This window comes from Diplotaxodon limnothrissa, linkage group LG13 (genome assembly GCF_057381915.1).
Source record: "Diplotaxodon limnothrissa isolate DT_005_m linkage group LG13, D_limnothrissa_male_GT1.1, whole genome shotgun sequence".
Classification (NCBI taxonomy): Eukaryota; Metazoa; Chordata; class Actinopteri; order Cichliformes; family Cichlidae; genus Diplotaxodon; species Diplotaxodon limnothrissa.
The window spans coordinates 17,439,110-17,462,005 of NC_140608.1; the positions used below are offsets into that span (position 1 = coordinate 17,439,110).

General features: G+C 39.4%; 2 protein-coding genes across 2 annotated transcripts; one reads left to right on the forward strand and one right to left on the reverse strand.

The window, feature by feature from the left end:
• Positions 1–2,035: 2,035 nt before the first annotated feature.
• LOC146620123 (lutropin-choriogonadotropic hormone receptor-like) lies at positions 2,036–14,922 on the forward strand. Its single transcript, XM_085369394.1, has 11 exons — positions 2,036–2,208; positions 2,538–2,609; positions 5,529–5,603; positions 5,854–5,928; positions 9,035–9,109; positions 9,394–9,471; positions 9,659–9,727; positions 10,063–10,137; positions 11,812–12,000; positions 12,165–12,218; positions 13,773–14,922. The coding sequence occupies exons 1-11, from the start codon at positions 2,039–2,041 to the stop codon at positions 14,920–14,922; spliced, it is 2,082 nt and encodes a 693-aa protein (XP_085225520.1). The 5' UTR covers positions 2,036–2,038.
• A 1,838-nt stretch (positions 14,923–16,760) lies between these two features.
• On the reverse strand, positions 16,761–21,043 carry gtf2a1l (general transcription factor IIA, 1-like). The gene is made up of 9 exons (XM_085369672.1): positions 21,020–21,043; positions 20,489–20,590; positions 20,208–20,328; positions 19,959–20,008; positions 18,836–18,929; positions 18,247–18,740; positions 17,271–17,504; positions 16,969–17,058; positions 16,761–16,868 (listed from the first exon to the last, which is right to left on the reverse strand). Exons 1-9 carry the CDS (start codon positions 21,041–21,043, stop codon positions 16,761–16,763), a joined length of 1,317 nt encoding a protein of 438 aa, XP_085225798.1.
• Between the last annotated feature and the right edge of the window lie 1,853 nt (positions 21,044–22,896).

A 22,896-nucleotide genomic window follows, 5' to 3' on the forward strand; every position in this document is an offset into this window, starting at 1 on the left:
TTTTTTACTGGGTACATCTCTACAATCGAAGTACATATTAATACAACAGCTCTGCCACATATTCGGTTCCATACCTCTTCATATACACACTCACAGACATTGTGTTGGGTAAACCTTACTAGTACAGGTGCTGGAAACATTCCTCAGAGATTTTGGTCCATATTGACATGCTGGCTCTGCACAGTTGCTGTGGATTTGTTGGCTGTACATCCACGATGTGAATCTTCCAATCCCCACCACTTCCCAAAGGTGCTCTGTTGGATTAATATCTGTATAACTGTGGAGGTCATTTCAGTACAGTAAACTCGCTGTCATGTTTGAGAAACCAGTCTGAGATTATTTGAGCTTTGTGAGGAAGTGTGTTACTCTGCTGGAAGCAGCTATTATTAATGTGTACACTGCTGTTGTGACATAGTCAGCAACAATACTCAGGTATGTTTAAATAATGTGCAGTTGGTACTAGTGTATAGATAGATTGTTTGGTTGATTGTTTGGGCCATTAAAATTTGCACTGTGGGATACTTCACAGTTCATCATGCTACTTCTATCAGCAATCACATCATCAATAAACACCAGTAAACTGGTTCCACTACCAGCCATACATGCTCATGCCATACTTTTGTCTTCACAATGTCAGATGACGTGGTTTGGCTCAGATCGTGAGCTGTTTCTCTAATTTTTCATACTTTTGTCTTTCCCATCATTCCTTAGTTTAATTAGTCCAGTTTCCAGAACTACGCTGGCTCCAGGTCGAATCAGTGATTTCCACTTTGTCGTAAACCTTCTGTATTTCTATTCATGAAGGTGTCTGTCTTGTAGACTTTCACAGTGATACACCTGCTTCCTAAATAATGCTCGTTTTCTTATCCATGAAAACACTTCTATGCACACTGAGTGTCTTCTGTGGTCTTTTCATGTTGCTGAGCTGGTCAATACATTCATTCTTTTTAACAATGCACTTCTAAATTTCTTGCTGTCTGTCTGATAGGTTTGTTTGGGTTTTTCAGCCTAATGATGACCTCCATGACAGCCACTAACTTCTCGTTCACCCTCATATTTAAAAATACAAAAAAAAGCTATGAAATACAAGTTCATCACTTTGAATAAATTTCCAGTGTTATATCTACTTTATTTATCGAGAAATAACAAGGTGCCTTACCTGGACATGAAATTGCGTGTCAGTCAGTTTTATGAAGTCTGCACTGTGATCACATATGGATTAATTTGATTTATAATCGTCTGTGGTATCATACTGAGGGAAAACTGCAAGAACTGAGTCTTTGTGTTTAAAGAGGACAGCGTAGAACATGCTGCATGCTCCATTTCCACATTCATCATTCAAAATTCTATTAGTTTTTCCTTCCCACTGTCGCCAAATTCTCGCTCAAAGGGGGTCGTTTGATTGTGGGGGTTTCTCTGTATAATTGTACGGTCTTCACCTTTAGATGACTGCTCCTGTTATTGTATAAATGCAGATTTCTAATGTTGCAGGGGTCCAGTGGGTGTGTGTGCCTGTGTGACTGAGTGAAAAAGAGAGAGAAATCTTTTAATAATATTTTGAGTGAACACAATTTTTTTTTATTTTTAAAAGGAAGACGGAGATAAAGAAACCTTTACATTAGCCTGGCTCACAACAGAAAACCCAAACGTCATCGTCCCCGCGCTGTTATAAACGGATTAGTTCGACATGAGTGGCAGCGTGACTTCACCGCATCACTTTTAATGCTAACATTTGTCAGAGCTTTTACGATCCCCCACCCACTAAACGTCACATCCCTGTGGCTGGGGCTGTTAAACACAGTTTCTCCTGTGCTTCACTTTGTTGGCTCTTCCACGCGGACAGTAAGTCGCAATTAAAAGCGCACCTGAAGTGAGCAGTGGATCCTGAAGCTCGCTAAAAGCGCACATTATTTAGCCTTTCTTCCCTTTGTACCAGCATGAAAGTGTGCAGCGCGGTGTTTGAGCTTCAGCTGTGAGAAAATTCAGCAGAGTTTATACATATTGCTTAAATCCCGTTGTGAGTAGCCCGGTGTCACACATGGCTCTCCGGGCGGTCTGGCTCCTGTTCGCGCTGTCCTGTGTCCTGAATGCGCGCTCCTGCTGCGCTTATACCTGTCCGGCCATCTGCCGGTGCACCGCCGACTCGTTTCAGTGCAGCAAAGAGACTCAGCTGGCCTCCCGCACAGGACCAACATCCGTGCTTCGACTGTAAGTAACCCAACTTTATGCTCTAGCGTCCACGCGAGTCTAAAATCACTGTAATCCACCTGCAGAGGGTCTGTGGCGTTTCATGTGACCCCACCAGTGCCATTATACTACTTTATTAACTTTTTCCCTCTTTTTTTGAGACTTATTGGCTCTGACCTCTCACTTACTTGAATATATTCTCTTTACTGTTACTGTAATATTTCTCCAAGGAATTGTTTATAATGGGTGTAATTTTGAAGGATAACCTAAAGAGACAGTTTTGTGTTTTCTCATTTTCTTTTATACTTAGCCATATAAAATGTGGATTTAACTGCCAATGACTTTTGCAGAAGGCTCACTCATCTGCCCTTGAAAAGAGTTCCCTCTCATGCCTTCAAGGAGTTGATCAACATTACAATAATGTAAGTTTTTTTCCCCTCTCATACAGAGGTATTATAGGTGGGCAAATTTATGTACTTTACTTAGTGAAGGACTAGAGCAGTATTAGTTCTACAGGACAATTACATCCATCGCTTTTTTCTTTTTCGTTTTACTTCAAAATTACTCAAATGCTTTTTGCTTGGAAATAAAGATAGAATAATTATGATGTGTTTAATCCTTTGATCATTTCTTTATCAGGTAATCAACAGATGTTGTCATGTTTACCGGGTTAATGGAGGCTAATTTGGAAAAAATTAACATCTTTTTGTTATTTCCTAATATAACTGCTTCACTTTGATCTGTTGTTGTTGAGTTTACTACATGTACCAAACTCATTTAAAAAATCAGCACAAGTAATTACATTCAATTTTCCCATGTAAGTTTTTTCTACATAAATACAATGTAAAATGTGTAATGTATCATTTATTTATAACATTTATTGGAGTATGATCAAATGAAAGTTTACACCAAGCACATTTTCCTTAGAGATTAAATATTTGAATAAATAAACCTTTGATTTTATATGTTTCAGTTACAATTTACTCAAAATCATTGCCTCATGTTTATTGAGAGTGAAAACTTTTGAGGGAAGAAATCAGTCTTTTCAGCAACCTCTAAACTAAAGGGTTCATTCACCACATGCTCATGTCATGTGGTCCCATGCGTATTATCCTAATGTTCTGTTTTCATCAAAGGTAGATGCTTTAGAGTAGTACAAAACAGATCCCAGTTTAGTGCAAAAGAACCATGCATCTCTTGTTCATGTCAAAGTGCATCCATCTACTATTATGCTGTAAAAATTGAATCTGAATGGGAGGAAAAACCCTTTGATGTATAAAAACAACATAAGAGCAAAAAGTACAGTTTGTATACACAAAGACGAGAGTTTTTTAACATGATCTGTAGAGACAAATCAAAGATAGCTGCTTGGCCAGCGTAAATGTAGACATGTTCTGGCGCTGGTAAAATGTAAAATAAAAATACCCAAAGGAAATACATTTCCAAGCAACATTTATTTCAGCAATAAATCATGTAAACTTCCCAGACAGAACAAATCAAATATTCTACTAATATCCCAGCTGTAACTTGAAACCTACCTGACCAAAAGTGCAAACAAATGGCACTACAAGTATAGTCACACCCTATTTCAGAAACACTGCAATCACTTCACCTGTGTGCCATGCACTGAAGTGGCACAAACAAACACAAAAAACAATTAAAGAAGAAATCGTTTACATCTAAAAGCCTGCACACCTGGGGGGGACTTACAAAAACAAAACTACAACTAAATTTAAAAAGAAGGAGAGCTGGAGACAGTCGATAACAGCTTTAAAACAGAAAAAAGTTATCAATTTGAAAAAAAAATAATGCAACATGTAATAAAAACAGTGTAAAATAAAGTGGTAAAACGTCAACTATACCTACGACACGAGCAGTTTCCTCATGCACAGTAGATCCAGATCTGTATAAATTCAACCATAAAAAGTTGCACCTACAACGCTAAATAATCCAGCTCTAGAAAAAACAACCAAAATCTCTTACCACAAATCATACCCACTCACACCAGAGGGAGTTCATCCACAGGTGATAGCACAGGGTGCCCAGAAATATAAGGGGGGGTAATGAAATTTGCCAACAACAAAACAAAACAGTACACAACTAACCAAAGAAGTTTTTTATTCTAAAAAAAGAACAGCAGGTTCTAACGGGTATACTTACCTTTTCTCCAGAAGAATATTTGTTTGCTGACTGAAAAAGCTCATATATACCACCTTTACTGGTACGATCTGTCAAAGATACTCAAATGTTTATTAAAAATCATTTAACTGGGTTTAACTTGCTTTTTCCTAAAGCTGTGCATATAGGTGGGTATAGAAGAATAGAGGTTCTGATGTCTGCTACAGATGTGGGAATTTATTTCCCATCAGTCGGGGCTCAACTTGATCATATTTACAGCTAGACACTCAGTCTTAAAACCGTAGCATTATCCCGAGTTGTTCACAGACTGAGCTTTATTATTTATTTCACAACAGTCTGATGAGTAAGTAAAAAACATTTTTAGCTGCTAATGAGAGCGCTCAGTGGGTGAGCCGGCTGGTGTTGAGGGCGTTTGACTTTGCTCTGCTGCTCAGGGACAAGCCTTATCGGTCTCAGATACATAAAGTACTCGCATGTGATAGGTTCATGTTCAGTTTAACCTCCATCGCAAAATACTGTAGTCTTCAGTGATAAAATAAATTTGAGACTGAACGAAGTTAGTCGTAAAAGCTGTCAAAACCCGTGTCAAGGTGGAATGACACGAGGACCTGCTCGTCCTTTGTCACCGATGACGCATCCTTGAAATCACAGCACCACTTCATGTAGATGATCATGCGCAGAGGCCTTTTTTCCAGAGCTGTAAGCAGTAATTACAACACTATACATAATGCAATCAGGAGAGGGGATAAAAGAAAACAAATAATATGCGGTACAGATGGAGTCCTTTAATTGTTTCTCGACTAGAAATGGAAGCCGAGCGACGTTATTTTAAGAAAAGCGCAGGCTGATTACAGTAGGGCCGCAGAGTAAAACGATGATTGCAAAAGGAAGATGGAGAGCGTCTCGTAAAAAGAAGTCAGCCATCAGAAAACAAAGTGTTCAAGGACAAATCGGGAAGACTTGTTGACTTTGTTTGTCTCGGAACGCTTTTGTTTTGTCCTGCTTTTTAAAGATCTTCACTTAGTCTTCCTGGCCTAGATGCATCACTGATGTATTTCTGAAGCTCTTGGTGGTACCTCTGTTTTGCCATCAATCATCTCTGTCCCATTTCTAACGCAACAAGCACTTGTGTCACTTTGCATAACTAAAAATATTGTTAATATGTCGATGGATGTAGAGCCTTTCTTGTGTGTGCGCTACAGTGAGATCTCCCAGAGCGACTGCATCACACATATACAGACACACGCCTTCCTCTCCCTCTACAGCCTGGCACAAATGTAAGTCACACTTTACACTCCACCACATGTCCCATTCAAACACGATGAAAGCAATTACTCATTTGAGCAGCTGGTAAATGATTTGCATTTCCTTTAGGTTTCACGGGATTAGTCTGTCATTATAAAGCGACGTGTTTAATCCTTGACTTTTTGAGCAGCTGACGTATGAATGAGGGTTTTTTTTTTTTCCATGCTTGTTTGTTGACAGCCACTGACAAGAAAATTGTGATTACTGATATGTTTCCTGTAGCTCAGTGCAGAATATCAACAGCCTGAGATTTATTGAAAAAGGCGCCTTCACTGACCTGCCCAAGCTGGAATATTTGTAAGTCGCTTGATTTTTATGTGCACATTTCATATAAACTTAGCAGGTGGTTAAATATGAACCAGACATGGGATTCATATCATTGCTGAGTTTACCTGTTAAAGTCTGTGCCTGTTTGTGTTGCAGCAAGTGATGCTCCCTCACTGTGTAATACCATAAATGCACAATTAGCAAATGGCTTAATGCTGCAAAATAGGAAGAGAGCCAATGAGATACTATAATGTTACATAAATGTTATTGATAAAAACAATTGTGATTTAGTGAGCAGAGCAACTCACAAAGAGGCAGCAGAATAATGATGTGTAGCTCTTACTTATTTCATGTTGAAAGTGATACACAAATGTTACCAAGCCTTAAATAGAAGTGACATGGGTGCTAGTTCAGGTGTGAGGACTGTTAAGATTAAGGAAGAGTGCAGTTATCAACAGTATAAATCAAATTAATGTGAATTCACAGATGACTGACTATGAAACCAACAACACCACAGATCCCATACCTAAGAATTTCATATGACTCTACAGTACTGTGAAAAAGTCTCATGCCAACCCTTTTCTTTATATTATGCTTCCAAGGAGCCAGACTGTCTTGTATTTTTTAAAGTAGTCTTGAGCAATAGTTCTACAATCATTCAAAATATTTTTTAACCAACAAAGTGATTCCCAAAGTGGCAGGCCTAAAAATATATCTATAGCCAATGAATGGTATTTGAAAGTCATGTCCTTACAAAATATGAAAAAATTCAGCAAAGCCCAGACAGAGGATCAGAGAAATGCATCTGATCCATCTACTATTCTCTCAAGCCTCATCAGAAATGGTATTAGTGAAGGAGTGGCTGTTGAGTCATTCATAAAGAAGGAGAAAAGGTTGAGATGTGCCAAATTATGCAAGAACTGGAATGAAAGTCATTTGCAACAGGTCTAATGGAGTGATGCATTCAAATTTGAAATTTCTGGTTCAGATTGTTGTCAGTATGTACATAAGAGGTCTGGAGAGAGATACAACAGCGAGTGTCTACAGCCATCTGTAAAACATGGTGGAGGCTCTGCCATGATTCTGGGCTTGCCAAAATTGATGGACTTATAAACACAGAAAAGTACGATCTGGAAAGCATTTGATTGGCAACAGCTTGATTTTTGAGCATGACGATAATCCCAAGCACACTGCCAATGCAGTAAAAGCATACCTGAACAGAGAAATACACAGTGGAACAGCATCAGTCAAGATTTGGCCTCCCCGGAGCCCGGACACCAACATGACTGAAGTAGTTTGGGATCACCTTGACAGAAAACAGAACAAAAGACAGCATCCAAAGGAGAGTTTTGAATGTCCTTTTTGAAGACTACTTAAAGAAATTACAAGAAGACAGTTCAGGGTTGAAGAATAAAGGTGGTCATACCCGATACTGACTTTCAAGCTCATTAGAACTGTGCAAACTCTGTTTTTTCCTTACATTCTGTATTTGTATGTTTGCACATGCCTCTACAATTCACTGCACCTAGAAAGAAAACGGGTGGCTCAAGACTTTGCATGGCACTGTACATTTTCTGGGTACTTTAATATAAACTTTATAGAAAGTTGAGACTATTGAATGTTGAATCCAATGACTTAATGGCCAGGCCTTTTTTTTGTTTTGATTTGGGGAGGGGCTGAACAGCTGCTGGTTAGATTAACACACTCATGTTTGCCTCACGATGATACTATGTTGTTCCTGTTGCAATTAGCAAAATCATAATGCCTAAATCCATGAGAAAATATCTAATAATGTTCCCTATTGACTGATCTGCACCTTCGTTGCATCCTAATTAGCACATGTTAGCCTCCAAACCAGCTTTGCTAAGATTCTGTACATGGTAAACATTGTACCTGCTAAGCATCCGGCTTGTTTGCATTGTGTATAAGCGCAGCCTTGCATACATGTAGGTAAACACCTACACACAGGTTGAAGGCTCAACCGAAGCAGAATCAACATTTGCACAACAAATAAGAAAAAAAATAATCCACTTGACCGACTGCAGACTCCTACAGAAGCACATTCACATTCACTCCTACAGGATCACAGAACAAACTAAAATAGGTTGCACAAAAAAAACAATATGTTGCGTTAACGCTGAAAATAATTCTACTGTAGACCAATTTAAAAAGTTGTGTTTCAAGGAAGGCAGGAAGAAAAGTTTGATCTTTGTTCAGTTCCGATGACTTCCAAGCAGCAGTCAAATGATTGTTTTGTTTGTCATGGTGGGTGACCAGGCTTCTGAGACATAATCCAAATATTACTGTCCGAACAGGCAACTGCAAGTCCTGTGTAAGTGCTGGCAGGTTGATAAACACAGGACTGAATTTGTATCCAGATCAGACTATTTACTGTGACAGGAAAATATTGTTATTCACAAGGCAGCACAGGATATAGAATATAAAGCTTTTCTAGCAGTATAGTGGGAAACTACACAAGCTTTGTTTGTAAATTTCAATTTATTGAGGCTATAAGCTAGGGGAGGTTGGGAGGGTAGAAAATGTTGCTGCTGTCAGTGAGAAACAGAATTATGGCTAAGAGGTGAACAAGACACTAAAATCCACTATTGACTAGGGAAGAAAATAATAGATTTGCAAAATTCAGTTTTGAGTCTTTCACTTCAACTTCTTCAATTTTATGAAATTGAAAAAGTTGCAAATACTTCTCTTTGTAAGTCTGAACATAATACAGCTGCACTGATATTAGAGCATTTGTCTATATTGTTCATACATCCCTACTTTGTAATTTTGGGTTTTTTATGATTGTGACACTTTCTTGTTACCTACAAACCACCATTATACTTGTGTTTTTTTAATCTTGAAGCTCTCATGACCTCTATTATGCTTTGCTATTACTATTCTATCCAATATAAGGTCACTGTGGAGATATTTTTCATTTATTTGGCATTCACTGCCGCAAATTAAATGCAAGGAAACTTGTCAAAGGTCATGGACAGAAAGTGATGTTTTCTAGAAGAGTCTTCTGAAATGTTGCAACTCTTCCTCCCTCCCACCCTGTCTTTTTTTTTTTTTTTTTGCTTTGAAGATTTCCTCTTATCTGCTCACGATCATCTGTCTCTGCTGTTTGCCATCACAGGAGCATCTCTAACACGGGCATTGCACACTTCCCAGACTTCACAACCATCTCTTCCCTGTCGCCAAATATTATCCTGTAAGTAATCCTGTTTAAAGAAATAGTGTGTTTCCAAACTGGATTAGCGTCTTTCTGCATGCTGCAAAACCGCAGGTGCTTCACGTCATTAGCTCTGTTTGTTCTGTTTTACTTTTATTCCGTCGATATCGCGATGCCACCAACCCTGTAACAAATCCTTCAACTCTGTCACACTTCATCATACTGCTCTCTTTTTTCTTCTTCTTCTACGAATATACATATTTTTTTTCTAACTGATAATTAAACCCAACAGCCTGAGTGAGCGTTATCTTCTCTGTGTGCAGAGACATGGCAGACAACATGGAGATTGACATCATTCCTGCCAATTCCTTCCAGGGTATCACAGAGGAGTATGTTGACATGTGAGTAAGGGAACTAAAGTCCTTTTTTTCCCCCACATCAAAGCTAAAAGGAACTATTTGTTACTATTCTCTAGGAATGTTTCTTGATGCATATTTATAAGTCTCTGAAATTTCATGTTCATTTATCTGACCTTGGTGATTGGTGCTTCTGACAGCTAAATAAATTCAAACGTTGTGTCCTTGACAGGAACCTGGTTAGAAATGGCTTCAAGGAAATAAAATCGCACGCATTCAATGGGACAAAGCTCAACACGCTGTAAGCATTTTGATCATCAGTATTTAAACAAACAAAAACACCTGAGCTTGACAGTACGCTGTTGGGGAGTGCAACGTTTAGATTGAGGCCTTTCCTTTCCCCCCAATCATGAAAACTGAATGTACCAGTGAACAAACACAATGTAAGACTAAACAAAGATTACATTCCTTTGTTTTCTTTGTCCCAGTAATGCTGAATGTTGTTGTTGATGAGATATGCGCAGGCACCCTTTTTATAAACCCAATGCTCATCACTGTCAGTGTGAAGCTGAGCAAACAAAAAGTTTTGTTTCGCTCAGTGTTGTGTGCATTATACTGTTTCTTTGTCTTTTGTAGAGTTTTGAGAGACAACTGGTATCTCCGTAACATTCAAGAAGATGCCTTTGAAGGAGCCACAGGTCCAACTGTTCTGTAAGTAATTTGAGTTCATGAAACTCCCCACAAGTGGATTGGTAGTGACAGTTCCACACAAAATTATCTCCATAGACTGCAGCTCATCTCAGCCTGAAAGTGTCTTTCAGTGCATTGTTTTGATGTCTTGTTTTAATATATCAATTCAGCTTTATTTATATGGTGCCCAATCACAACAATAGTCGCTTTATATGGTTGGGTAAAGACCCTACTGTACTTTAATAGAAAGAAAACTCCAAGAATCAGACAACCCCCTATTAGCAAGCACTTGGTGACAGTGGGAAGGAAAAACTCCTTGTTAACAGGAAGAAAGCTTCAGCAGAACCAGGCTCAGGGAGGGGCAGTCAACTGTTTCAGATGTTTGGGGTAAGCCCAGGAAGACAAAAGACAGGGTCACTTGATCCAGTCCTTTCTATATGAAAACTTTAAGCCTAATCTTGAAAGCAGAGGGGGCGTCTGTCTCCCAAATCCAAACTGGGAGATGGTTTCACAGAAGAGGGCCCTGAAAGCTGAAGGCTCTGCCTCCCATTCTAGCAGTCAGGGAGAAGCGCTCTGTTCGAGTGACATAGTGCTATGACATCTTTAAAAATAAATCACAATATTAATATCACCACTTTTACTTTATTTTCAGTCATTTTTTTCTTTTTTTTAAAGACATGATTAAGCAGAGAAGTAGCAATTTAGCATGCAATCCATTTATGTTTAATGTTGCTATTCATCATTACATGGCTGAATTGATGTATTTTATACACTGTTTTGCAGTTTAAGCTGCAAGTTGCAACTGGATGTACAGCAATCATGTGCAAAGAAGTCCCCTCTCCCTGTGAAAAATACTGAAATTGCATAAAAACCTCAAAAATTGCACTTGAGTTAGTGTATTTACTTTTCAATGCTGTGTTCAATCAACAGAATTAAAGAGAGTTAAAGTGATTATATTTCAGCTAGGTCACAAAGCGAGATTGATATTCATAACAGTGCTTATTTTATTGTATAAACATTAGGGTAGTGACAGTCTGTCTGTGTAAACAACCAACAAGGCAGGCAGGACTGCTGAATACTGATTAGCAAGCAAATAGCTCAATCTGCGGTGCATGCAGCTTGCAAGGTCTCTGATTGCAACCAACTCTGTGGTTGATGTTTAAAAAAAAAAAAGAACTTTCTTTTGAGTAATTTTTGGATCTTTTGGGTTCTATAGATGTAATAAATATTTGGGTAAAGGTAATGCAGTCAAATGAATGACGGGAAGGAGATCCTGAATGTCTTTTTGCTAAAGATAAAAATGTATTCAGACAGTAATTGCAACCTCTATTCTCATAAAGTTGCTTTCTCGTGAAAGCGCATCTCTTCAGAGGCAGCATGATTTACTCGTTGGCTGATAAATATGAAAATGAATTAGGGCTTTGTTGCCACAGTCTCCAGAACTCTGTGAACACCTGTCGATGATTCAGTGAATTTGCCAGAAAGCATGTCTTCCACTGTCTACATCAACAAACGGCTTCTCTTGGATCGAGTTGCTTTGTAGCCCTCGGCAGAGTTTAAATGACCCATGAAAGACAACGAGACAGACGAAAGCTTTTCTAGTGCCTGCAAGTAGTTCAATGAATTTTAATCATAGTTGTTTTACTAATCATCGTTGAAATGTATGTCTGCATTCTCTCCGTGTTTGCCTTTCAGGGATGTTTCCTCCACGGCTCTGAGGTCTCTCCCCCCTAATGGATTGAGGCAGGTTAAATTTCTGAAAGCCAGCCATGCCTATGCTCTAAAGAGCCTCCCTCCACTGGAAAGTCTAGCTGAACTGCTGGAAGCGGAGCTCACGTACCCGAGCCACTGCTGCGCCTTCCACACATGGCGGCGGAAACAAAGGTAACCGACAGATGCTCCCAGAGATTCAACAAATCCATTCACATCTGCATAAACAGTCGAAAGCTCTGTCCAGTGAATACAGATCATCAGTAGGTGGATCATTTGCACTTGAGTTTGTTGATATTTTGAGGGGTTTAACCATTTTATTCCTTTCTCTTCTTTAGGGAAAGTGCCTTAAAGAACTTGACCAAGTTTTGTGATCTGATGAATACAGAAATGTAAGTTTTTCCCTAGTCACTTAGAAAGTCTCCATTTTGTGTCTTAAACCTTGATCTTACTGGTTGCTACACATTTTGTATGTGAAGATGCTCCCTTAATATGCCAGGAGCCCAATTAAGCCAGTGTGCTTTATTTTTTTAAAAACAGTCCAAGTCTGGGAAGAAGAACAACAGCAACAGCTTGCTTCTGTTCTCCCAGAAATGTCCCAATTATACAGTTGGTGGTCAGAGGTTTACAGGCACTCATGGGTGAATACAGCATAGAATAAAATAGAAAAATAGCCCTTTGTCATTGTACAACAAAATTTTGGTTTTTTTTGTTCTTTTTGTTTTTAGAATCGAATATGATGGTTGTTTTGGACTTTTTATTTCTTTCAACCGTTCCTTTTCCAAGGTTAAATGATTCTACAGCATACATATTTAATGACTTAAAAAAATAATAATTTGGTGCACAAGTTTGAGCATTTGAGAAAATCCAAAATAAATAAAAAAGGGTCAAAAGCACACACACACACACACACACACACACACACACACCTACCTAAATCTTTAAACAAGTGTTGCCGATTGTAAAACAATGTCTTTTAACCTGACGAGGCTAATTAACTTATTGTTAGTAATCATGATCGACTCCAACTGGTCATTTTTCTTTGCCAGCATAAAAATAATTTGACAGCACTCTATAGATTGACCAATACTGAGAACAAGTTATTCAGATGGATCACTGTTTTGCCAAAGTCTGGAAGAAAATCCAAAATGTCACCCTCAAATGAAAGGATGTTCAGAAACAACTCAGAAACCAACAAGGCTCAGGCCGACCATGAACTTGAACCTCCGGAAACAGTGGAAAAACACTGGAAAACCAGTGTCACTCTCCACAATCAAGCAAGTTTCACATCACCACAAACACAAAGTGTGTCGAACAAGACAAAATCAGCACTTTCAAGGTTGGCTGAAATTTGTAGCCAAATGCCTTCTAGACAGGTTTGTAATCAGATGGGACTATCTGTCCACAATGACAAGACGTATGTTTGAGTACTAAAGGTGAAGGTTTCAAACCTAAGAACACCGCAGTAACTGTCAAACATGGTGATGGTAGCATCACACTCTGGAGCCATTCAGCATCCCTTCAAATCAACAGCTAGATGGTTGAAACATGGACAGAATTGGGTATCCCAACAGGACAACAATCCCAAACACACATCAAAACAGGTTTTTGAATCGATAAAACAGGCTAACGATACATTTCTGAAATGGCATTCCCAAAGCCCTGACCACAGCCCTATTGAAAATATGTGGACTATGCTTAAAAGACAGACAGCTATTATTTCGGGTGTATGTATATACACTCTGGGTGGATTAGAGGAAATCCTAAATAGATTCAAACCTGTCATTAAAGATGTATGCTGTTCAATCATTCCACTCTGGAATCACCATGATATTCACACCCACGATGAGTGTATGTAAACTTCTGATCCCAACTGTACCACGCGTACTGTCTCTACTGTCTGTTATTCTAGGATTTTGATGCTAATTTTAACGTGTATTCTTCAGAGATCCGACTGCTGATGACACGAGTCTTATCAATGGCATCAACTTTCAGTATCAAGACCTGGAATTTGACTGTCTTAACAACCCTTTTGTCAAATGCTCCCCAAAGCCAGATGCTTTTAATCCTTGCGAGGACCTACTGGGCTTTTCCTTCCTGCGCTGTCTCACCTGGATCATTACGGTTTTCGCTGTGGCCGGTAACCTGGCTGTTTTGGTCATCCTGCTAATTGGCCACCATAAGCTCACAGTCTCCAGATTTCTCATGTGTAATCTGGCCTTCGCCGACCTGTGCATGGGGCTTTATCTCATCCTAATTGCCTTCATGGACTACCATTCCCGTCATGAGTACTACAATCACGCCACAGACTGGCAGACCGGTCCTGGATGTGGCATAGCAGGGTTTCTGACTGTGTTTGCCAGCGAGCTATCGGTATACACGTTGACTGTGATTAGTCTTGAACGATGGCATACCATTACCAATGCCATGCATGTCAACAAGAGGCTGCGCATGCATCATGTCACAGCCATAATGGTAGGAGGCTGGGCTTTCTCTCTGCTGGTTGCCCTGCTCCCTCTTGTGGGGGTCAGTAGTTACAGCAAAGTGAGCATCTGTCTGCCCATGGATATCAACACACTCGGCGCTCAGGTTTATGTGGTGGCTGTGCTCATTCTCAATGTTGTTGCTTTCCTGGTGGTTTGTTACTGTTACATATGCATGTATCTCAGTGTTCACAACCCAGAGCACTCCACCCGGCGTGGAGACACCAAGATTGCCAAGCGCATGGCTGTGCTCATTTTCACTGACTTTCTCTGCATGGCACCGATCTCTTTCTTCGCCATCTCTGCAGCCCTGCATATGCCCCTCATAACTGTGTCTCACTCGAAAATCCTGCTCATTCTCTTCTATCCTATCAACTCCCTCTGCAATCCTTTCTTGTACACCATCTTCACACAAGCTTTCAGGAAAGACGTGCGTCTGCTGCTGAGTCGCTGTGGCTGCTGCAATTCCCACGCTGACTTCTACAGGTCACAGACTCTGGGTTCACACCTGACTTGTACCCAGAAAATGTCCAAAAGAGAACCTCACTCACTCGGCTTTTATGCCTATCACATCAAGATGAAGGGCTGCTTTCTAAATAAGGGAACCACATGACCAACCACATACACAACTGCGTAATGCACTGAAAGGCAACATCTGCCGCCTTACTAAAAATGTAGCATTTCTTCATAATGTAGATCTCATGAAAAGATTGTCAGTTGTGTGCATGGCAAGCGTCAGATCAAATTTGATCGTGTTTAGTTTGCAAACTAAAAACTGCATCAGACAAACGTAACAGGTGCCGCATCCTTCATTTCTGCAAATGTATTATGGTACATTAAAGAAGACAGATGGAGCACGGATGGCAAAATAAGCTAATTTATTTTTATTAAAGCTACTCTATATTTAATTATATTAAAAATGAAAAATATTTATTGTTTGCTTTCTATAAGACTGAGGTTTCAAGTTATTAGAAAGTAATTAAATGAAGACTGATTTTGTCAGAGATGAGTTTTGGTGCCACCTTTTGGTTTGTTGTACTCAGGACAGATTTGGATTGGAAAGTTAAAAGACTGCACACATGCAGGAGCAACTCAGTTGAACCTAGAGCCAAGACCAAATAAATGGTACTTATATTTAACCTCCTAAGACCCGAACTCTTCCACTGCATACATTTTTAATTTCTCTTTGATATTTGGGCATATTGGGACCCGATGAATGTAAAAACAAAAGAATTACCAGATTTTTCTTTTAACCTTATTTTTGTTTTTAAGAAAAGAGCCAAATATGAGGATATTCGTTTAAAACTTCGATAGAACAGTAGCAGTATAATGTCCTCGTAAGTGGATATCAGGCCCCTGTAGAGCAAAATTCAGTAATTTGGTCTAAATAACCCAAAATGTGATGTCCACATATGTGGACGCCAGGTCCTAGGAGGTTAATACGTAAAATTATTTTACAATTGTTTAAATCATGTGTGCTTTTCTAAAATCTTTTTCATTTTTTCTTGATTTAGCAACAACTGTTAGGCCTACTAGTCAAGAATATTAAATGTCAGATCACCTTTTCTGTTCATGTTTTAAGAAAACTTGAATGTTTCTTAATCTGGCTTTTATGACTGAATCAATCAATGGTACACAAATGTGTTTTTGTTATAATCATTGCAAACTTTCCTGTATATTTTTTCCACTTTGTATTTCTTTCTGATATTTTACACGATTTAAAAAGGAAAGAAAATAAATAAATACTGGACTTGTCTTTTTTTAACCACTACTGTGAATTTTAACCACTTCATGTTAGATTGTAAGAGTATGGGCTTTGTAATATATGCCTATGAGCAATCTTTTCTCTGAGTCTGAAGAAAAAAAAAAAAAAAAAAAAAAAAAGAACACAGGTCTTCCAAAATTCTGTTTCCTCATCTTGTTGTACATAATCTGTTGTTAATTTAAAAAAATACAATTGCTTAAAAAAAAAAAAAAAAAAAAAAATATATAATAATAATAATAATAATAATAATAATAATAAATGTGTCACAGGCTTTGAAGTGGTTTTCACAGAAAGAAGAGGGCTCATTAAACGCAGCACCACAGTACAGGTCAGTATATTTGGAGCATAATTAAAGAGACGTGACAATGTTTGAAAATCAAACAGCACGTTTGTTATCCTCAAACAATCATTGGAGGTCAAATAAAAGGTTTACTCTGCTTGTAAAGAATATTTTCACAAAGTGCAATACAACATAAATCCATGCTGTTTGACTCAGTAAACAGTATTTATAAGGAATGCTTTATGCAACTGGATGATATAAGTGACTTGTAGCATTGCTCTGATGATTATCTGGCACAGTAGTCACAAACTGCTCTGTGAGCCACATTACTACAACTAAGAATTTTAAATTCATTTTTAAATGATAGTTTCTCTTTCCCTGATCTGTTCAGGGGGACTAAGGTTCATTACCACTCTGCTTCCCCAACTGCTTTCGAAAACACGTAGTCCCTGCCGCCGTAGCACATCACTCCGTCCTTCAGGTGAAACTTCCAACGGTTCTTACTGCGGTGAATCTGCAAATGCAAAAGCAGTGAGTACAATATTCAGTTAAAATTCAGCAGTGGGCTTTGATGAGGTGAAAATAATGGCTAATAAAAAGACAGCAGTTCTTACTTTGTCATACTGGCAAACAATGACATTGTCAGTGTCAAAAAGGTCAGGGATGTCTTGCTCAATCACATCGTCACCTGAATTCAGAGGGTCCTAATCAACAGAGTGCGGAATGGAGGAAACAAATAGTCAAGTTATGCAATCAAGATATGCTCTTCGGAAAACCACCTGCAAAAATATAACTGAAAAATGTAATTTTAGGGAGAAATGCACGAATCTACTGGAGCTCTCCAAAGAAAGTTTTCTTTTAATGGAAAGAAATAAGCCATGACTCATGAAAATGCATTTCAAACTCACTCTCTCACCTCCTCCTCTATGTTAGCGAGTTCATCTGCACCTTCACCGTCGCTGCTGGAGGAGATGCTGTTGCCATCACTGCTTTCATTTCCTTCCTGCAGGGCCTTCATGGCCTCTGCATTGATTATACCCAGAAAGTCATTCTCTTCCAGGGGAACCTCCTCTTCCTCCTCGAGGTCAGAGTTGCCTGCTGGCCCATCGAGCTGAACGATGTCTGAGAACTGGCTGTAGCCCAGATCCAACTGAGAATGAATTGCAAGAAGAAACATCACAGTTGTGAATTCGGAGAAATCAAGCTTATAAAAGGGAGCAACTGTCCTAATAAAATGACTATTGCTTCAGTAATTTAATATCAGAAACATAAAATGTCTCAAATTGACAGCACAGCAATCTGTGTTGTACCGCTAATGAATTTAAGATACAAATGCAGACTACGTTGATGATTTAGAAGCTTTGGGGAGAGGCTGATAAACTTGATGCTACCTGAATCCAGATGTTAAAATACAAGGTAAACCATTATTTCAAATTAAGGAAAATGGCACTCCAAAATCTGTCTTTTAAAAGTTCAAAATATTGATCTACCAGAAAAACATTTTTTGAGTCTCTCTTGTGGGTCAAGCATCCTAAATACTACAACTGTTACAGCCCTCTCCAGCTTACAAATAGCTATATCTTAAACTTTTCACCACTTTATTAAATCACTTAAAGTGCTCCTAAGAGTCTGATATTTTGTACACATTCCCCCCTTTTTGATTTCATGTGGCAGTACTTTGTGCCAGCCCATTAAATGTTACATAAAAACAGCATAAAGCTGCAGCTGTAGTCAAGCCTATATGCCTTATCCAGCATACAGAGTGATGAGTGCATTTCCCAAAATGTAGAACTACTCTTTAGACAATACACATCCACACTTCAATGACCTGATCTTTTCTATGCCTTAAAGTGATATTTGCTATATTAGACTGAGAATTCTTTCCAAATTACCCCAAGAGTCGCTTCAGACTGGCTGTCAGACTCCACAGGAGCTAGCTTCCTTGCCCATTCTGCTTTTTCTCTCTCCTCCTCAATAACTTCTTTCAGGATGTCATCAATGTCTCTGCTCTGAGCCATCTGTGCCAGAGCCTCCTCTCTTCTGATCTGGTAGTCTAATAACTGAGTGCAAGGTGAGGCGGTCGTGCTGAGGTTGGGTTGTGGATTTGGCTCATTTTCTTCCTGTGGGAAATCTGGCTCTGTAGACTGCAGGGGAAGGCTGCCCTCCTTACTGGAGGGTAAAATGGTCTTTGGCTGTGTGACAGACTGAGCTGGAACAGAGGATGTTTCTACCTCGTGGGGAGCAATAGGATTTGGTGGGACTGCAGTGGGCTGGGGGGCAGAAGCCTCCCTCCATTCAGTGACTTTCTGCATGGCTTGGGTTGCAGGCTGCTGACCCACTGGGGCCTGCGTAACCACAACAGGAACATTGACCTTGTAAAGTTGACCTTAGTGAGGTGATACAAAAGAGTGAAATGTTATTTTGAGAAGCCTGGCCAGGCTGGAAATAAAAACTGATTTAAGCTGTAAAGTCATTCCATACCAGAGGCTGTTTGTAGAGTGACTCCTGCTGGTATCTGCACGGGGTAAGCCAATCCAGCAGGGAGGGAAAAGGTAGCAAGTGTCTCTGAATTGTTCTGAAATAAAACATTATGTTGTGAGGATAATACAAGACTAAGTATATTAAATAGCAGCTTTTGTACAATCACCTCCAAAATATAGACTTAATAATTATACACTGCGAGTCTTATCTCTTGAAGTAACTAACGAATACTGAGGTTTGCCTCATTATAAAACCACCTGCAGTTGTGGTCAAAAGTTTACCAACACTCATCATGGGCATAAATATAGTAATTCAGGGCTTTCAGTGATTTCTATGAACTGTTTTTTTTTTTCAGGTTAGATGATTGAACAGCAGGGTCACACACACAGGGTCCAGCAAAACAGTCCCAGAGCATGATACCACCACCACGCTTGACAGCTCACATGGAGTTCTTCCTATCTGACTGTGACAGTTTGGGTCTTCTTTCAGGCCTTGGAAAAGTAGTGATGCATCCAGGTAACTTGTATTTGCGTACAGTTGTTTGAACTGATGATCTTGGAATCTGAGGTTGTTGAGAAACAGCTCCAGGAGACCTTCAGACTTTCCCCATCTTGTGTAAATCTACAGTTCTCTTTTTTAGATCTTTACCGAGTTCCTTGGACTTTTCTGAGAATTTGTCAGTGAAGTGGAAATCATTTCAATACTCGAAAAGAGGAACTGTGATAACTAATGAGAAGGGTTTTTTTGGTTTTCAAATTTAGACATAAAAATCAAAGAATTCAGCTTAAGAAAAATAACAATTCAATCATTACAATTTAGATACATTACATTAATAGAACTTTACTATGAAACACCAAACCTGTCATCCAAATGAGAAAACTATATTCAGAGGCTGTCAAACTAAAAAATTTTTAGGGTGTGTCTGCAGAATCATGTTATAAAAGGTGGAGATAGGCAGCGGAAGAACAAACTAAATATTGGTGCCAGTATGATTGCCTTCTTTCATGGTGCAAGATAAGACCTTGGAGGACTGCCTTTCTGAGTGCCTTTCAAGTCATGTGCATCCCTCATGCAAGTAATTATTACACGTTATGGAGGTGATGTAAATCTCAATCACACTTGCCTTGACTGGGAAGCTGCGGATATTTTGATTTCCAGGGATGACAACTGAGGCTGAAAGAAATATTACCAAAAAAGTGAGTAATTTTGGCTATTGTGTACATATTAGTACAAAAAGCCATTCAAATTAAGTTTATTGACCTTTGTCTTCATTTAAGATCCCCCCGTAATATTCAAGGCACAAAGCTTGCAGCTGTATTAATTACAAGAAGAGTTAAGGTGCTTCTTTTGTTGGTGAGCAATTTAAGCTTACCCGTGAGCTCTTGATCACTCTGAGTGTAGCTGGCAGGAAGCTGGAGCACAAAGTTGGATGGGTTGGCGTTTTTCCTTAAGCCTTCCATTGCTTTTGACTGCATCACTTTTGACTCCCAGAGCTGAACAGCAGAAGACACAGCAGTATGTCTTCCAGGTATGGTGCACACTCCCTCACTAGATGGATTAACTTTGCTGTCACTGACAACTTGAGTCAAGAGTGCATTATATTTATGCTTTTAGGAAAAATAGCAGTAGTAGTGTAGGGTTATTTAAACTCACATGTCTTAAATCATCCAGGACGCGGTCTTCAACTCCTTCATCCAAGAAGAGCTCTCTCACGCTGTCAATCACGTCATCGATTATGGACAAGTAGAGCTTGGCCTGAAGTTGTTTACGAAAGAGCAAGTCAGAAGGTGTCGGTGGCTAAAAATCCTTCACAGAAACTAGTTGTTATGAAAACATCCATAACAAGTCAAAAACGATTGTTTTCTGTGCCTCAGTGCTGGAAAATATAGACCCGAGGTGGTTTTCTAAGGATATCAACGCCACTCTTCAATCCGGGTGACATAAACAGGCGAGATAAATCTGCCATTTGCCATAACAAACGCACTATTGCACATCTTACTGAGCATCCCTGCAGATATAGTCAAGTAAAAATAAAATAAAATAGTAAAACAATATTATGAGCAGGCTTCTTATTGGACAAAAACCTAGCTGATCTTAACTGCCTTTTGTTTGTTGGGCGCATTAATCTAACTCACAGTTCACGATCAGTTCGACCCGATTAACTAAAACGTTTCCGTTTCTTACCACTGGGCCTGTGTCGGTCAGCATCCTTGGAGAATGACTGGGGAACTTTCACACTAGACTTCTACCCATTTGGAAACATAATAGACAATTAACTGTGATTAAGTCGCATTGTTTTACACGAGGCATACACGCGCAGGTGACCGCAATCAGCATCAGGCGCGCAGACAGGTGCGTTAGCACGTGAGGTTTCTTTTTTGTTTTTCCCAGGAGGGGAAAGTGATTGATTTAAAATGTGATTTCAGGTTCTTGCTTCAAACAAGATGAAGGTTCAGGGCTTCCTAAGTGCACTTGTCATATTAGAGGTTTATTTCAGTGGAGGTTTGGGTTGAGGGGCTGGTGGCTGCTGGACCTCAAATAGCATGTTTTATGGCAACAACTCTAAAATCTGAGCACACAAGTCCTGTGATCTAAGATTAAATGGGAGAGGTGACTTAACTTGTCAGCAGTCCCTTAAATATCCCTGTCCAGCACTAATAACCTCTTCTTTCTCTAGTTTCCTGGTTACTTTCAGTAGAAAAGTTACACAGCTGGCACAGTGCTGGGAAATCAGTGCACTTTTCCTGATCCCAGGAGTGCACAATGCCGGTAGTTAAAAATATTCCACCCTTTACAAAACACTGTTTGAACTTGGTGTTCAATAGATTCAGAGCAGCAGCGGGAGCCGTGACCCCTGCTTCTTGCAAGTTGTCTGTTTTGGCGATGCTGGGACTCTTTCAACACTGTTGGTTGACAGCTCTGATGAGGATGAGAGCGATGCAGCTGAAAAGCAGCAACACGAGACACCCTTGTGGATACTGCAGTTGCTGGAAGTAAACAGGCGGTTTAGCTGTCACTTCACTACAAAGCTACTGTGGACTCGCATAGAGCCCTCACCTGAACTAGAAGAAAATAAAGGCCCTGTTTCCACATTGATATGAGGCAGTGCTGCATTAGCTCTCCGATGAGCTTTTTTTTTTTTTTTTTTTTTAACCTTAGACAAAGAAAGTATGGGGTAATTTAAACTTGAGACTGGATTTATTCAGTGGAAAACCTTTATTCAGGCAGGCCGTGTTGTGACGGTTAAACAATGCTCAGTTGGTACTAAGGGATCCAAAGTGTGCCAATGAAATAAAAACATACCATGACACCACAAACACCTCCTCTGCACCCATGCAGACTCCTCAGACCATGCAAAGTTTTTCCAATCTTCTGTTGAACCTGTGAAAATTGCACTCTCAACTTCCTGTCCTTAGCTGACAGGAGTAGTACCTGGAATGGTCTTCTGCGGTCATCCACTAATTGCAAGGAGCTTGGTAGTTTGATCTGTGGCTGATCCAGTGTGAGATACTTAAGCCCAAGTTGTTCTCCACATGTTCATCAGCATGTGAATGAGCTTAATAATATAAAGTGCTTTGAAGCACAGGCAAAGTAGAAAAGCACAGTTTAAGATCCAGTCCATTCACCATTCTTCTGCACATCTTGGTTGTAAATAGTCGTTAATTTAGATGCTGTTGCCTTCTTATCAAAGAATGGGGCAATTCTTCCTTGACCTGTGGTATCAACAAACCATATTGACCCAGGGAACTGCCACTCACTTTTTTAGACCATTTTCTATAAACTCCAGAGATGGTCTTATAGAAAAATCTCACTAGATCAGCGGTTTGTGAACTATTCAGAGCAGCTCGTCTGGCACCAACAACCGTACCACATTCAAAGTCACATAAATCACCTTGCTTAGTGTGAACATGCCTCAGCACACGGAGTTGCTGTCATGCGATTGGCTTAGACATTTGGATTAAGGAGTTGAACAATTGTACCTAACAAAGAGAGTGTATATTTTAAGACTATACTTAAGAGTTATGATTGTCAGTGACAAAATTTGTAAAAAAAAAAAAAAA